A 17473-nucleotide genomic window follows, 5' to 3' on the forward strand; every position below is an offset into this window, starting at 1 on the left:
CGATGATCTCCTGTGTTTTAGAAGACTATGCAGGTGGTTCTCTGCAAACAAACAGAAGACAGGAGGGCTTACTGAATCGTGTAGTGTAGATAAAGTGTGATGTTTGCACAGAGGTGCATGCAGTTGGACGCTGGTGTGCTTAATGCCACTAGACTTCTACAGACTGCTTTCTATAATCTGCATGCATTTTTTTTTCCTGGGGTTTTAATTTACCTTTTTTGTTTTTTCCTTTTACTGAAACTAGGCAATAAAATTGGCTGTAACTGTACTAACTCAAACAGAACATGTTGAAAGGTGCTTTCTTACTTACATGATGACCCTGAAATCCCTTATATTGTTTACTTCATTTGAGTTTGAGAGAGATGAGTTGTACTGGCTGTGTGGCAATGTGTGCCTCTCTGCTGTTTTGCAACAGTGAGTTAAATCCACCATTTTAAAGTGAGCTCATAATTTAAAGTGAGCTCATAATTGAAAATAGAAGCATTTGAAATGATACGTAGTAGGAAAACTTACAGAGTGAATGTTTCAAAGAGATTTTTTTCTTTTCCTAGGAGAGGGGCAAAAGCTTTCTGCTGCTTTATTGGAAAGTTGATATTTCCTCAACCACCACCTAACTTATGTTTTGGTGGTATGTGAACTTTGTCCTCACTTCACCTTCACTTCTAATTCATGTACTAAAAGGTACATCTGTGACAGCATGCATGACATTTGTTTTATACTCCTTTTTAAATAAGGGAAGTTTAGCATTCAAGTAAAAATCACATTTCTTTGGATTTGTGGCTTTTCCAATCATTCTAAATATAGCTTGCTACTTAATTTTGTATTCAGTGCCCTAGTGTCCCTTTCAGGTGACCTTCAAGAGAGGGCCGTGGAGCCCCATGATGGTAAAAAGGTGTTAGGCTGGTATCTGCTATGTTGCTATTTCAATTTTCTTTCAACTGAGTTTTATAAGCAACTTTTATTCCTTTGCTGAAAGCAGAGTTCAAGTGCTGACCCCCTCTGTTTTATGCCATTCAACATAAGTTTGTGAATGAAAGTGTTTTGCTACTTGAAGTTTTTATGATGAACATTAGAAACTACCAAGAGAAATGAGAATTACATCCTTACTTACCCAAAAGATAGCAGTTAATATTTAGGAACCTCAGAGTTGAAGGCGAGCTTAGTCCAGTCATGGCATCCTGCTGTAAACAAATGCTGTTATTACCAGGAGTGGTGCCCCTTACCTCCATCTGTCTTTCATCGAATGATGGTTGGATTGCTTGAGCTTTTACGAGGCTTTTTTGTATTGAACTTGGAATGATTTCAGGATAGTAGGATAATGCATGTTTAAAGCAACCAAATCTTTAACAAAACACCTTGTCTAGTCTGTATTTTTTTTTCTATTTTTATATGCTGCAACAATGAATGATCATTTCTCATTTTGAACTAGTTTTGCACTTTCTTAGTGAATGGTAATTGTGGAATAATGTACCTTTGGCCACTGAATTGTATTACGGACAATATTGTGTAGGTACAACAGGCTTAATAGGAGTGTAAAATTAATTCTTGCATCTTTCTTTGCTCAATTTGATATATTTCATTTGAGGTACCTCATTAAATGGTACTTTGCTTCTACTTCATAGTGTTAAGGAGAACTTTTTGGAAGTACCTTTTGAAAAAAAAAAAATGTGTTGCGGACTGTTGGTGTGGAAAGTTTGTTTACTTGTAACTAATATTAATTTCAAGTTGTGCCTCATGGGTCAAGTGCATTTCAAAGAGCAGTTGTTCATCTTCTACTACATAATCTTTAAAGAAATTTCATGTTGAAATGAAAAATTGCTTAGACTTCTTGTAGAACAACTTATTTTTTTTCTCAGTTGTTGAGTTTCATTGCCATAAGAGTTTAGTTTCCTATGCTACTGCAGTGTTGGCTTTCAGGCAGAACAGACAGTTCATGTATCTGAAGTAAAATCAAGCAGAAATGAAGGTCAACCTGTTTTTCTGTACTCTTACTATACCTCTGTAACATTGCCATCAGTGAAGTTTTGGCAAATCATTAGACAAATGTCAGATTCTTGTGAGGATGTTTAGTGCTGTAGGAGCGAACCTCTTAAAGAGTAATGGTGCTGGATGGCCAGATGGAATGTGTGGCTCCACATCTGCTCTGAGCTGTTTTGGAGTGACTGTGGGTCTTGCACATACTCCACGAATCCCGAGGCAGTATTTTTTGCATAGAGCCATGTAGGTTATTTGTGGATAGTCCTCTGCCTGTTGGAAAAAGAGTGTAGCAAACTGAGCTGTACGTGCATCTTTAAATAGACAACCAATGGTGAGATGGGTAGCTTTGGAAAGCAATGCAACAAGCTGCTTCCCAGGGATTGCATTTATTGATGGAAATTGATAAAACTGAGCAAAATAGGGCTTTTTGGGAAAATCAGTTCCTCAAGAACAAGGTAAAAACAACATACAGCCGTTGGAGAGCTCTGTGTTTTGGGGAACTGAGTTTTTGAGTAGTTGATTTTGAACAGAACTAAATTGAATGTGAATTCATCTTCTCACATTGGTTATAAGAATGACCATTTTCAGACAATTTTATATCTCCAGAATATAGTGAACTGAAAATGCAGCACTTGAAGAGACGCTGTGTCCATCTTGCTCATCAATTTCTCTGAAACTTTGGAGGGAAACTATCACTATGTCAAGTGGACTGGCAACTTAAAGATGTGGACTGAAAGGCTTATTAACAGCTGGTAGCAGAGCTGGGTGTTTTAGCCAACAGCTGGTGACATCCCTACCTGTCAGAGCTGGAATGTAAGCAGGATCATTACCCAGGCTATTTGAGGAAAATACATCTGAAGTTGAAAACAAAATATTAGCAGAATAAAATATATCTGTGTGCAGTAACGGGCTTACATACGTGTGCCTTAGTGTTAGGTAAACTAGGAAAATCAGTTGGTTTTGGTTTTGTTTTTTTTACTTAATCTCATACTGCTGTGTTGTAAATCAGGTAAGTTTTAATGTGAAAACTGGGTTTTTTAAAAAACAAATAAATTCATGCTGAATGTGATGATTCAAAAACTGAAAAATTGCCCTGAATCTTGAAGTAATCCTTTAAAGTTCAGTTCCAGGACCAATGTTGGCATGTTCTCTGATATTCTAACTGCATTATGCCTTCAGCTGCTGTCACTGCCTGGTGATCCCCATAGCTGAATGCGTCACACCTCAGCGTGGAAATGGCAGCCTTTGGTTCTGTGGCCACCTGTTAATGATACCAAATGCTGCTTACGTGTGCTATTTATGTCAGCTCTATGTGAGATATTTCAACTTCTCCACTGTGCCTACAAGATTAGCTTTCCTCCTGTGTGAAATTAGATGTTAGTGCCTCTTGTTTGCTTTTGCACTCCTCTGTTAGCAATGTGTTCTTTAAACTGCTGTGGCACGTTTACAGTGACAACAACTGCAGAGCCTGTAGGTGTGCTGTGCTGATGTGTGGTTGTGCCGCAGTGCGCTGATTCTTCCAGTGATTAAGAGAATGTTTCAACTTCTGAGAGAAAGTAAATTTTGAGAAGCTTCATTGAGGCAGTTGGTTTTTCATCCATAGTCGTAGAAGTCACTTACATATTAGAGTTCTCTAGCAAGCCAGTTTTCCAGGGTCCTTTTCTACCATAACCTTCATTTGGAAACCCAAGAGCAGCTTTTGGGAGGTGGATGAAGGAGCAGAATAAAAAGTGTTTGGGGAGGGGGATGGGAAATAGGAGTCTGACTCTAGCTGATAGCTATGCGTGATGTTAGTTTGTTGATGTAATGCCAATTTATTACAGCAGATGCCAACATTTAAGACAGAATGAAAACATCCAAGCTACCCACAGAGGCTGCCTTGTTAAGATGAGAGGCTTCCCGTAAATGGTGCATCACTAATGGCTTGCCAGGCCTTAAGCTTTAGCTGTTTAGAGGAAGCTGTAAGCAAACTGATGGTTTTCTCCCACTTTTGCAATAGAGACTCCTAGTACAAGCTTCGAATGTGCTGGCTCCACTGTGGCAGCACCTTCCTTACCTGCTTGTGGCTGGCACTAAATCTATGCAGATGTGTATTGCTTCTGTAGAAAAGCCAATATGGTGCTTACAGCTTACCTAACTTGCAGTGTGACAAAGAAGTGTAAATGCCTGTATCTTCTGCAGATAAATCCTCACCCAACAATTCAGAGATTGAGGAGTTCTCATGTACTTCTCCCTCTTGGAATAAAAGTTCCACTGCTTTTTCTCCATTTTTAACATACCTTTACCTTTATTATCACTAACATTGCTAACAGTATGTGTCCTCTGTCAGTGGTACTACTTTGTTTCCTAGAAAGCCTGAAACAGTTGTTACACTTCTGTAAAATATATTTCAACTTTTATATGATCAGAGGGAGATGTGATTGCTTTCACAGTCATCTGAGTCAGAGTTGGTTGCAGCATTGCCAGACAGAAGCTAACAGGATACTTACTGCAATTACTGACTGCAGCTCTGCAATGAGGCTGAGCTTATTTGATAATTTTCTTTAGTAGATTTGTTTTTCCTAAGCTCAGTTGCATTGAGTGACTGAAATTTGTGGTAAACATGGAAGGCTGCAGAGTTTACAAATTAAGCGTATGTCTGTCTTAGCCCTATTTGTTACTTGTGATGTTGAACTGATGGCCTGTCCTGTCAAGGGCTGTTTTCCATAGACAAATGTTAGAATTGCCTGAGGTAACTGACTGTCAGTTTTTCCCCCATTAAAATGATGTTTAGTCAGTCACGACTCCTTTGCAGGTAGTGAGTCCCAGTGTGATCTGCTAGCTGTGTACAATCAATATGATTATGTATTAGGAGGGTCTCACCAGCTAGTCTCTTGAAAACAGTAGAGGTGACAGAATGTGCCAGTTAAGAAATAGGAATACTGATCTAACCTGTGATCAAAGTATTTTCTGAGAAAGCTACAACTATATGAAAAATTGGGTACATTATTGACTTGGATACTTCATTTGACATAGTTCATAAAATGGAGAGTGCCTGACAACAATTCACAGCCATTAGCACTCTTGTACTACTTCTGACTTAGCAGAAAATATAGTAGAGGTTGCCTTTCTTTACTTGGATTTTTTTGATGCTTTTTTTCTCCCTTCTCTCCATTCTATAATTAGTACCATTTTCATTTTCAGAATTGGCAGAGGAGGCAAAATGTGTTTCCGTTGGTCAGTCACAGCGAGCTCTTAAAGGATTCTACCACATCCAAAGGCTTTGGTAAAAGTTCTGTCAGCAAATAAAGCAAATTTCTCACAGATGTGTGAGATACATTCTGTTCATGTGCTTGTGGCTTTTGGGGGAGAAGATAACTACCTCTTCCTTCTGCTGTTCCACCTGTGCCCCATCCCAAGCATTGAATGAATCATGATACTTTTTCTAACTGAGTGACTTTTTTATTGCTGAAGTTCTATGTAACTATGCAAAAAAAAAAAAAAAAAAAAAAAAAAAAAAAAAAAAAAAAAAAACCCCAGACAAAGGCAGCCATTCTTGGAGGAGTTTCTACAGCAATAATGTGTTTGCAGTAGCAGGACTGCATTACTTGGCCTCAGCTATACCAAATTGCTACCAAAGCTACCAAATCAGGATTGTCCTTTAATTTCCAAAATCACAGTTGCAGAACTCAGGTAAGAAATCTGTTAGTGCACTGTCTACAGTACTGAAAGCAAGGAGATTGGCAAGCATGTGCCTTAATGGTTAGGTATCCTGCAGAAAAGTGATGTTAATGTACCTGTGGTGGAGATACTAAGTAAAATTATCTTTTGGTCATTTGAAAACTTCCCCTGTGCTTGCTTATTCCACGCTATTTCTGCATATTTAGATGTAATACATCTTGTCTGAGGTGGCGTGCTTCCCACTGAATGTATTTTTATTACACAAGATGTTATGTGTGGAATGTATTTCATAGCTCTAGGTGGAAACTTTTCCTGGATTCCACTACCTACTACCTCCTCCTACATGAGAATCAACATGCTATCCCAAGTAAACCTGTGTAGATGGTCAGGACGCTGCATGCTCTGCTAAAATACTTAGACTTTAACATAGATTTCTTTTCAGTGGCTTTCTCATGGGGCTTGTGTTGACTGCTGAAGTGTGCTTGATAAATCAAAGGAGAAAAGAATTACTGATAGTTCTGCAGCTATGAGAAGGCTTTGGAGCAATATTTTTTTAAGCTTTAGTTAAGACTTCTAAGCCTATGCAGCAGTGGTGCTTGCCATGGCAATTTCACTCAAACTTCTTTCTCTAGCTATGATGTGATAAATAGCTGAAGTGCTTGTTAGTCTGCTATCTTGAGACTGAAAAAGGGGAGAAATTTGATTAATCTAGCAAGCAGTTAACATCTTTTTTTCCTCAAAAGCACAGACTGCCACACCAACATTGTTTCAGTGAGAAAATAAATATTATTCTAGTTTATTAATAAGATGGATTTTTCTAATGCTAAATCATAAAATTAATGTAGATTCATATCTCTACATCTCTGGTTGTGTGCACTTACAGCAAATAAGAAATTGCATGTATTTTTTTAGGATGTGATACTCGTTCTAATTCCATACTTGCAACTGCAAGTTGCAGTGTAAGTTTAGAGTGTTCCTTAGACGTAATATTTACTAGTGTAAATTCCAGAAGGTGTCAATTCCAGAAACTACAGACCACTTCAGTTCTGCCAAAATGGGACTGTGATAGATGGCTCAGTTGTTGGAGTAAAGTCACTTTAAAATTAGGGGCTCTCGTTTGCTCTGAATGACAAAGCCAGAAGACCGTATATCTTTTTTTTTTATAGAAATAGTCTTGAGGGTCAGCTGCCAAGAACATGCATAAATCAGATGAGCACGATAACAGTCAATCTGTAATAATGAGAGAGTGCAAAACGTGGCACACCATCAGGAGACACCCGAAGTATTTGCCAGGGCGAATTTCAAGGTGAACTAAGAACTGCAACACAGACTGTGCTGGGTGGGTTACTGAACAGTTGTTCCCTTATATTGATTCATGGGATCCATAGGCATAAAATCAGAAGCAGTGTAGCTTAAAGTACTATTTTTTTTTTTTTTTTTTTCTTCCTAACAGTGTATGGCATTATGGAAAAGTGTATTCCTTTTTCTGTTGCTTTTCACTCACTGTAACACTAATTTCAAGTGACTACAGGCCAAACTGGATCAGGGGACTGATCTGAGTTAAGGCTAACAGCAAAAGCAAGCCAATTTAAAACTCTGTCAGGGCTAAAATTAATAGATGTTTATCTCTTACCGTGGAAAGAAGAGCATGTATGATAAAATTAGTTTTTATAGCGTGTCCAAAAACAGCTGCCAGATAATAACCGAAGGCTTGGAAGAAGCAACTGGGACTAAAGCACTTGTTTCAAGAGGACTTTTGCACGTACTGCCTGACACCCATTTTTGGCATAGGCTCAATCTCTGTAGATATGTTTCTAAGCTTGGCCATTCATGCACATTTTAGATTTCTGATTATGTTAAAATAAAATGTAATCTTAGTACAGTTTTAAGAGTAACGTAGGCTTATTTCAAATCAAATCACCATAGTGTTCCTCTTATCTTTATGAAGTTACAATCACGATGCTTCTAAGTGGAACCAACTGTGGGGAAACCGGATGAGAGCAAATAGTGTAAGGTTGCTTTTCAGCAATCTTGGTGCCTCCGGGCTCCACTGCTACCACTGGTACGAGCACAAAGGTCAATAAGCTCTAGATACAGGAGGTGGAGGTGTACTGTGGATTGGCTTGCCTTAATGCCATGCTGTGAAACTTCATTAGTAAGCTTTCAGACTAAACTACTGTTTGCAAGCTATTTTTCAGAGCAGCAGCTAGATTTTGCAGAAAGAGTCTGACTGAGGAGAAAAAAGTTTTGAAAGCTTTAAATTGTCAAAGGATTCTCTTGTTAAGCATATGAGGCTGAATGGGAAGTGATACAGCCAGTGAGTTCTTGGAATTATAAATCTGTCAGTATGGTTTGGCTAGAACAGGGGAAAAACATCACTGCTTCAAAACGGATAATTGGAAATCCAAATGTCTATTACAAGATCAAGCGAGCTGATGTTACAGAAAATAAGTTTTCCTGGGCTTGTCCTTGGAGCGTAAGTTGACTTATCTGTCCTGAAGCAGATCTTTGAAGGAACTTTACTGTCCCAAAATATTTGGGAGTTTGGAACTTCAGACTGCTGAAATTAATGCTTTCCTAGCAGATGGGTCTGAACTGATTTTACAGTAGTGTGAGCCTTAAATCTGGTGTTTTCACAATTTACGTTCCATAAAACTTACTGATCTTGTCACTTGCTTGTCTAGAAGGAAATGCAGAGTTTCACTGTGTAATCGAATAGGTAGTAACTTAAAGCAGAAATATTCCTGAAACTTTATTCATCAGACCGCTATGGAAGAATGGGGAGGCAGGAGGGCTGGTGAGGTGCTTAATCCTTTCCAGCTTTCTTACAGGTAACTGTTTTTTACATCCACTGTTACCTTGTAGCTTTGATAGATCACAGCACACCTGTATTCTGTAATAATTTACTCTGATTTTTAAGTGGGTGACTTTTCATAAAGCTTATGCTGTCAATTTTATTTTTGTTTATTTTATAATTAAAGTTCACATTGCCCTTTGGGTCTTATGCACTCTGTTATACCCAGGTAATGCTTGCATGCAACGTAATATGTGATAATAAAAGATTTAGTCTACAGAAGAGCTAGAACTGTTTATGCACAACACAATTAGCTGCAACGTTCTGCTCTTTTTTGGTAACTTCCCCAGTTAAAAACTTAGGTCTTGAACCAAACTTCTACTTATTTGGTAAGTAAAGGTATCCTTTACTACCAGTATTTACTTCCTTTTTCAGTAGCGCTTTAGGCAATGTTTCACTCAGCTTGCCTACCTTTGGAAATACGTACAGTTACTGAAGGCTCCATTGCACTGCCATCTCTATCATTAAGGCGAGAGGAAAAATGATATCTCATTTTAAAAGCCTTCTGTCTTCATTTTTGCTTAGAGCCAAGTTAACTGCTGAGTGCTTCTCATATCTTGGTAGATGCAAGAGGACAAACAAGGAGACAGAACTTCTCTCAGTTGGAGTGAAGGCTATCCATGTTCTCTGGTCCGATTACTAACATATTACTCCATTGTAATTACGATGTTTTCTTTTGTTTGCACTTATAACAACTGATCTTGGGAGTTGCAAAATAAAACAGGAGCAATGATGCTACTAGGATATAAATTTTTACTTTGTGAAAGTTGAGGCAAATAAGCATTGGATAACTGGACAGTTCTTAAGGTGGTGTAGGTTAGGAATGAAAATTGATAATGTTCTAAAGCTTTTCTTGAATTCTCTTTATAGACAAATCTTACCTAACTTTTGCACCATATAGAAATTTTAGGGGGGAACCCACACTTTTCATTTTCAAGCATAAAACTTTAACTGCAGTGGCAACTTTATAACACAATTACAAATTCTGGACTCTGATATGCTTATTGAAAAGGTGAATGCACCTTTGAGTCTGAGGCTTCAGCAGACATTTGCTTGGGTGAGTTATTTGCAAGCTTATACAGTTTTATCTTGAGCTCATTATCTATGAGGAAGGATATTACAGCTCATGTGCCATGGCAGGTTACAGTGAAACTTACCAAACTGGTCTCTTATGGCAGTTTAGCTTACCAGTACTAGTATTGAAGCTTTTAACTCAAAGCCATAAGAGAATATGGGTAGGTTTTCAAGCATTAAAGTGACCACTGAAGTAGATTAGTTTCATAAAAAGAATAACTTGCTGCAGATTTTCAGTTCAAAGATTCTCCATTAGGAAACTTCTAGCAGTTATTGCTAATGGAGAAATTCCCTGGCTAGTTGTAATTCATTTTCAAAGAGCTTAATCTCACGCAACTAAGCATTTTAGCTGCCCTGAAATAACAGTTGTCTCCCTTCACATCTACAGAAGAATCTAGCTGAAATTCTAGAAAGCAGTGGCACTTAGAGCCCTTCACACTTTCCCTCGTTAAGTGCACGCAGCAGAGCAGTCTCAGCTGCGCTGGAAGCCTTTCAGTCCTCAGCGGAGCTCAGGCTGAGGGAAGAGAAGAATCCTTGGCCCTTCTTGGGAGGGCGAGGAGAGGGAGGAGGTGTAATGCTAGCTTTGTAGTGCATTAGCTGGAGCAGCTCGTTTTGGATGACCTGTTTCTTTCTTTGGTGCAGGCACTTATCCCTGTGTTGACTGATGTTAACAGCACAGTTTGGTTGTCCAGTAGCAAGTTGCTAGTGCCATTTAGGAAGTGTTAGTGTGCTGAGAACATCCACATGGCAGATACTGTGTGAGAGCTGTGCTCTGAGCTGGCTGCTGGAGGGCACAGGGAATATTCTGTGTCAGTTTGCATTGTCCTCTAGATGGTATTCTCATGAGATGCCTGAATGCAGACACCAAATCGATCTTCCAAAAAGCAGATCTTAGACTTTCTAAAGCAAATGAAACATTTTTATGATTTCTCCTCTTACCTACCTCCTCTTACCTACTTTGAGAAACCAGCATGTAGCAATGGACAATATTCTTCAAAATAGAAAGAGGGTTTTTACTTTGCAAGGGCAGTGTGTATATACTTCAACTGAAGATAATATATACAGTTTTACAGATTAATTACTGATTAAATATTAGGTATTAACTAAACGAGCTGAATTCAAAACGAGACCTAAACATAACTCTTGAATCTTAGGAAAAACAAATTTCTGCACATACTTCTATCTTCTGTTCTGAATCTGTTCCTTATCTTCTTCTTCATAATCACTATCTGGCACGTATTTACAATGGGCAAAGAGATTAACATAAATAAAAACCTCCACTGTGTAACTCTCACTTAATGTCCAAGCGAGCTGCACGTACTAGAATAGTTCTTACTGCAACTCCTACACTGAGATTTCCACATGCATGTAAGAGCAGCTTTTAACATGGTCTAATGGAAGTAATTTATTATGTTGTAAACCAAGATACCTGAAGTAAATGATTAGTTTCTGAAAAGAATACAGAATTTCAAAAGGACAAATAGTTCTGTTGATAACTTTCCTCCTCCTGGGACCTTTTCCTATTTAGTTTTTTCTCTGCCCCTGCTTTTCCTTTTAAAAGAAATTTCTCTTTTGATCTAAAGCTCTAAGCTTTCATAGTTATGGATTTTGAAATGCCTTTCCTGTCTGTCCTAGGTTTTCTCAAAATACTGATTTACCTCATGTTACCTGAAACACGGAGGGCACATTAGCAGCCTGTAATGGACACCTGTCCTCAGCTCAGATGGGACTGTCTCACTCAGCAGGCACATTAACACTTGCTCCTTTGTGGCAGCTTGAGCAATTCTGGGGGGGGAGCAGCTCGGGTAAATGGGGAGAAGGGGGAAATAAAGTAACTTTGCTCTCTGGAGCAAACAGAAGACTTGGGAATTGCTAAGTAGAAGATTTAATTGCTTGAGAGCATGTTAGCTATGTGACTCCATAGTACCAATCCAAGGAGAAAGTCTTTAGTCTGCCTTTGCATCGGGAAGCTGCAACAGCCACACTAAAAGTGCTGATGTGTAGAGCTGGATTCCTAGACCTAAACAAGGTATTAACCCAATCACTTATGCTATTTGTAGTGGTGAAGGTAGCAGTGCTTTGAAGGTTAAAATTTTGCTGTCTTAATTCCCTCCCAGATTTGGGAATCTACAGTTAGAAAGGATTTTTGATACCTCATGGCACTTTTGTTCTAAATGGAAGTTTTGTTAAGTAAGACTCTAAACTAATGATGAAGTATCAGAAATTGTAATTTGCTGGATTCTTAGAAAGTGATAGATGCTGTCTGACTCTAGTTTTCACAGCTTCGAGGTATGATTTTCCTTTAGGCAATGAAACTTGTAACTCAGTTGAGGAACTTCAGCAACTGGAAACAGGAGCGCTAGCTTAGAGGAGGGGAAAGGTTAATTCAGACTATTTTAGCACGTTATTTTTCATTAAAAGCTTCTGGGTTGGAACCCTGAAAATTAAAAACTGTTCTCCATAAGTAGTTATTTCTTTCACTGCCTTAAGGGTGAGCATCTTTACAGGCCCTTTGCAAAGATGGTAGGAAGTAAAACAAGGATTCTTCGAGTTATCTTTTTATTTTTTTCCCTTCAACTCTGCTTGGAAATGAAATGTAATTCAGGATCTTCAGCATGTTTTCCCTAAAATAAGCTATCGTATAGCATTAACCCTTGTTTTTACATTTGGAAATGGCCTTGAGGCTAAAGGCTTGGTTTAATCACGTTATCGTGCTTGCTATCTTTGCTTCTCTGTGTTATTGGACTTTCTTTTTGCGGCACCTGTATGCAAAGTAAGCTCATCTTCACTGGAGTTAAATTAGTTGAAATAATTTTGCTTGTTATTGATAACTTATTTTTAGTAGTGTGATGTATTACAAATTCTTGAGGAAAAACATTTCAAGGCTCATACGGCACAGTTGTGTACAGTACGCACAAAAAAAATAAAGCCTACGGTCTCATTTACTTCACTTACGAAAAATCAACCATTTATAGGGTCAAAAAAATGCATCTGCTCTGGAGCTGCACTAAGCAGGGTGATTGTAACAAAGTAGACAGGCTTATTTCTGAACTTAGAAGCTGTAAAACTAGAAGTATTTCAAAAGAAAATTCTTTCATGTCCTGCCTGCTAAACTAGAACTCAACGTTTTTCTTCTGAAACTGATAACCTGAGTATTTCAGATGTTTTTGAAAAGCTGTCTAGTGTATTAATCTTGAAACTTGATAGGTTGAAGGTTGAAATTGTCTAACTTATTAATGTACCAGAAATCTTTCTAAATGACAGTAGTTGGAAACAGTCCTGAATTTTTCCAGTGTGCTCTCGTTCTTAAATAGCTTATTCAGCCTGTCATCAAAAATCTCTTTGAAGGTGTGTTGTAACAGATAATACCAGGAGAATCAAATTATCTGAGGATGCCTATTATATATGTGACTTCATTGTACCTGACTGTCAAATGTGTTTTTATCTATTTAGGTTCAGACAAAGAAGGAAGAAACTTTGCCACCATCGCTTAGTCAAACCATTCCAACTTTCTATTTTCCTCGAGGATGTCCTAAGGAAAAAGTAAACATAGATGCTGTGATTGCCAAAATTGAGAAAACTTTCTCACAGTTTCCAAACGAGAGGGCAACTTTAGATGACATGGGGAAAGTTGCAAAGGTGAGAGTTTCTTAGCTAACTGCTTTCAGTACTGTACATCCATGGAAAGAACACATGAATTCTCTGCTTTTCCTTGCATTATGTGTACTCATCTCCTATTAAGTAGTGCTAGAAAGACAGTTGTGGAAATCTTTGTATTAACCATGTCTCAAAATGCCCTTACATTATGCTTACGGAATGAAATGAGCCACAGAACCAAACGTGTTTGTAGATTGATATGCCTGTTGATTTCTGACCTACATGATATTAGTTGTGTGATGAAAATGTTACTGTCCTTGGTATAAAATCTTTCAAAGGCTGCTTACTCATTTGACAGTGTCGTGAGCATCCATTTTAAAGGTGCTGAAATACAGAATGGTTTAGCAACTTGAGAGCTTAACTCTTCAGTCGTAATTGAAGAGTTATTTTATAGTTACTGTAGAGTGACAAAATACCGAATTAGGAAGTAGGTAAGATTGTTCATGTGTTATGTAATGCACAATAACTAATTGATTTAGCATGTCATTTTAGCTTTTGAAATATTGATCTTGGTCGGGAGCCTTTGGTTCTCATTCCTGTTCTTGTCACTTTGTATTTCAAATCTCAGGGTTTAGAAAAATAGAAATAAATTTTTCTGTAGACCAGAATTAAGTGATGAACTCCCATTTTACCTCCCTGGAAGTGTTTAACTGCCAAGCTGAACCACAGCGTTTCACAGCTCCTTTCCATGTAGATGTGATGCTTCCGCAAGAGGGCTGGAAGAGCCCAATCAACTACAATTCAGTGATGAAAGGCATCCTACTGAAGGATAGGCTACAGCCTCTCAGACCAAGGAAATTTTGTCAAACTTTTAAAATGTGCATTTTTAAATGCTAGTTAAAGTGTTGCGTGAAAAGTATCTGTTCTTTTTCTCCAGTGACCTTTCACATCTTGCAATACTGAGTTTTATGTGAGTTCCAAATGAGAATTTCAAATGTTAGAACATCTGACTGCTCCACGTCACAGTTAGATTTAGGTAAAAGGCACATAGCTTTAGGACAGACGAAGCTTGAAGCAGACACAGAAGCAACACTGTAGTTACATAAGAATTCTTATATTGTGGAGGATATACCCAGTAAGTATTGTGAAGCATACAAATGATGCTCAGTGCAGCTGACCTGCTACTGAAAATGGGATAAAAAATTTGCCTGCGTGTGCAAGGATGCAGATGAGTTGAGATATCTTCTGAGGCAGACAAATGCATGCTAGCTGTCATCCAGAACTTGAGTTTGAGACAGCAGAAACAGTAACACAGCTTAAACATATCCAGCCCGTTACCAGAGCTTGTTAGCATGGACTCCATTCAGCTGCTTGGAGCATGAACATGTAACTGCATTCAGCTGTTAGGAATGCTGCAGGATTGCCTTATATTTTACTTTCTTCTACTGAACTTTGGCCTAAAGCAGTTGTTTTAAACTACTTATTTTGGAAGGTTGCACCTGGTTTCAGAAACAGTTTAAAAATAAATAAATAATCTGTGCTTATTATACATCATAAATGCTTTTAATCCCCTACAGATATGTTCAGTGTTACTAAAAGGTTTTTCCCATGGTGTCGCCTTAATGTTTTTTCTTAACGCTTGTAAAACTTAATTTGAGAGATTTATAAATGAGGGAGTAGCCCTCGGATAAAAAAATCAATGAGTTGACTTGATGTATACTCTAATTATAGGCTTGTGATTGCCCGCTCTACTGGAAAGGTCCTTTGTTTTACTGTGCTGGAGGTGAACGAACGGGATACGTGTCAGTTCATAAATTTGTTGCAATGTGGCGGAAGTAAGTAGATTACTTTCTCAGAGATACTGTATTTTTATTTCTTTAATTGAAATGTGTATTTTAAGCTCTGAATGAGATCCAGTGTATAAAGGGAAAGAAAAGAATTTCCTGTAATCAACTGTTGACAGCAAACTTGTACGTCAGAAAATGTAAGTATATCACCCCTTCTAAAACAAGCAAACAAATCTTTACTTGTTATGATCAAAGGTTTTGAAATATTGTTTGATAAATGGCTGGCTATTTATGGGAAAAGTGAAAACCATGGGCGTGACTTGCAGGTGTCAGTTCTGAGCAGAACTACATCTTTCTAGCTTACATTCTAGTTCTAACTGGAAAATGTCTTCTCATGTAAGCAATTGTGTGGAGTACCCACCTACAAGATGATACTGCTCGATGACTTCCCCTGTAGCTTCATTTGCCATGTGTGATTAACTTTTGAGTTAAATGTTGTGGTTGCTGTTTCATAGGCCTTCCTCAGAGGATTCCCATATGAAGTAGTACCAACAATTTTCTGTGTACAGTAGTAAATGCATGTATTTATATTTCAGAATACTTCAGACCTGCTATGATGATGCTGCAAAGTTTGTTCATCTTCTAATGAACCCTGGATGCAACTACTTAGTGCAAGAAGACTTCATTCCTTTTTTACAAGTAAATTGCAATAATTACTAGCTCTACTAAACACAACTAAATTATGAATTTTTTTCAATTCTTTTTTGAGCTAACTGTACATTTTCATGGTCTTCATTAAAGCTTATTAATAATATTTTAGTGTAACTTGCTTTGTGTGATCCACTCAAGTGAGATCTTTTAAGACCTACAGTAAGATGTATGGATCTTGCTTGCAGGAGTATCAGACGACCTTTAGGGTTTTGAAAGGCAGTTGAAATTACGAGGGCTGTTCTGAAAGCAATGTCTCATGTTATATGTTAGTCCACAATGTCAGAGGTGGATTGGAAGGATAGCAGTAGAGGTTGAAACTACCCACGGTATTCTGTTATATTTTGTTGCGGTGCCACTGATGGCAGCAGATGGGCAGCCAGACAAAATAAACATGGAATTACACATGAAGCAAATGTGTGTCACTGAATTCCTATTTTCAGAAAAAATGCCATTCACTGACACTTAGTGAACATTTAAGGAGACCAGATAGTGAGCCCAGTGAGGCAGTGGGTGGTGTGTTTCAGCAGTAACGACAGTGATATGAAAGTCAAGCCATGTTCCAGATAGCCATGCAGATGTTTTTCTTATTTTTATTTTTGGAAGCACAGTATGTAGGCTCTTGTTCATTGCTGGCAAAAATGCACAGCTAATGGTGCTGACTGTGCTGAAAACAGTGTTTGATAGCTGAGAATTTGCTCTATCAGACAGTGTTATTGTGCTCTTTGTACCTGTTACAGCAACACCGTGGAAATAAATAGGAGGCATTACTTTCAGAGCAGCCTTTGGGCCTTTGGAGAGCAAACTGCTTTTCTGTATTCAAGACCTAAGGCAATTTCTCTCAAAGAGCACAAAAAGATATATATATTTCTAGAACCTAAATTGACTTGAGTGAATCATCATCAGACGCAGAATTACAAGCATTGCAGTCCTCAGTAGTATTCACCTGACCAATTTATTCAAAATCTTCTGTCCATTTGAAATATGGGAAATCATCTGTTTGTATGGCTTTTAAAAGATAATTTTATTTTTTGAGTGTCAACAGTGTGCATACAGTGTGCTTCAAATGAAGTTATTAATTGTTGTAGCTCATTTGAACTGTTTTTTAGTTAAGGAAGAGGACATCTGCTAATGTGTGTTCATTGTTCTGTATAGACACTAATGGATGCTGCTCATAATATTGTTATTCCTTTGTGTAGGATGTGGTAAATAGCCATCCTGGCCTGTCGTTTTTAAAAGAAGCATCTGAGTTTCATTCTCGGTACATTACCACAGTAAGTGTTTTTTATTTGGAAAAGCTATTTTTGGTCAACTAAGTATGAAAATGACTAAAATTAGACAAAATGTATAAGCATCTTTGTCCTTTGGGGGGGAAAAGTTAAGTATGCTGCCTGTCTTCATGTCAACATGACTAGAAATATTGTGAAGAAAATTAATTTCTGGAGTATCATAGTAGAAACTGTTGAACTTAATACAAGGATGAGAAACACCAAATTGTATAAGTTTAAAACGAGTTAATGAACATTTAAATAAAGAACAGATTGCTATCTTAAAGACTTGATTGTCAGTATAGACTATTGGAATCTTGACTGTAGTCTGGGATTAATTAAATGAAATTTTGAAAGAAGGGTCTGTGTTCACATGATTATGTTCAGTGTCAAGTAAAATAATGATAATACTGAGACTGTTTACCACATCCATCTCCAGGGATGTGGAAGCTCCATTTCTCTCTTCCTATGGTGATGTGAATGAAGTGCTCTTTCTGTACACAAGGGAAAAATCAGTGACATTACATTTTCTCAATTGTAAACAAGGC

General features: G+C 37.9%; 1 protein-coding gene across 5 annotated transcripts in view; it reads left to right on the top strand.

Annotated features, from left to right (window-relative positions):
• PPP2R3B (protein phosphatase 2 regulatory subunit B''beta) overlaps nucleotides 1–17473 on the top strand; it is a 47915-nt gene that overhangs the window by 15846 nt on the left and 14596 nt on the right. For all 5 annotated transcript variants that reach the window (XM_052664829.1, XM_052664830.1, XM_052664828.1 and 2 more), the window contains exons 3-6: nucleotides 13019–13204; nucleotides 14894–14997; nucleotides 15546–15648; nucleotides 16857–16931. In XM_052664829.1, the coding sequence (XP_052520789.1) occupies nucleotides 13019–13204; nucleotides 14894–14997; nucleotides 15546–15648; nucleotides 16857–16931 (468 nt within the window). The remainder of the gene's footprint in view (nucleotides 1–13018; nucleotides 13205–14893; nucleotides 14998–15545; nucleotides 15649–16856; nucleotides 16932–17473) is intronic.

Source organism: Tympanuchus pallidicinctus, unplaced genomic scaffold (assembly GCF_026119805.1).
Source record: "Tympanuchus pallidicinctus isolate F22 unplaced genomic scaffold, pur_lepc_1.0 scaffold6, whole genome shotgun sequence".
Classification (NCBI taxonomy): Eukaryota; Metazoa; Chordata; class Aves; order Galliformes; family Phasianidae; genus Tympanuchus; species Tympanuchus pallidicinctus.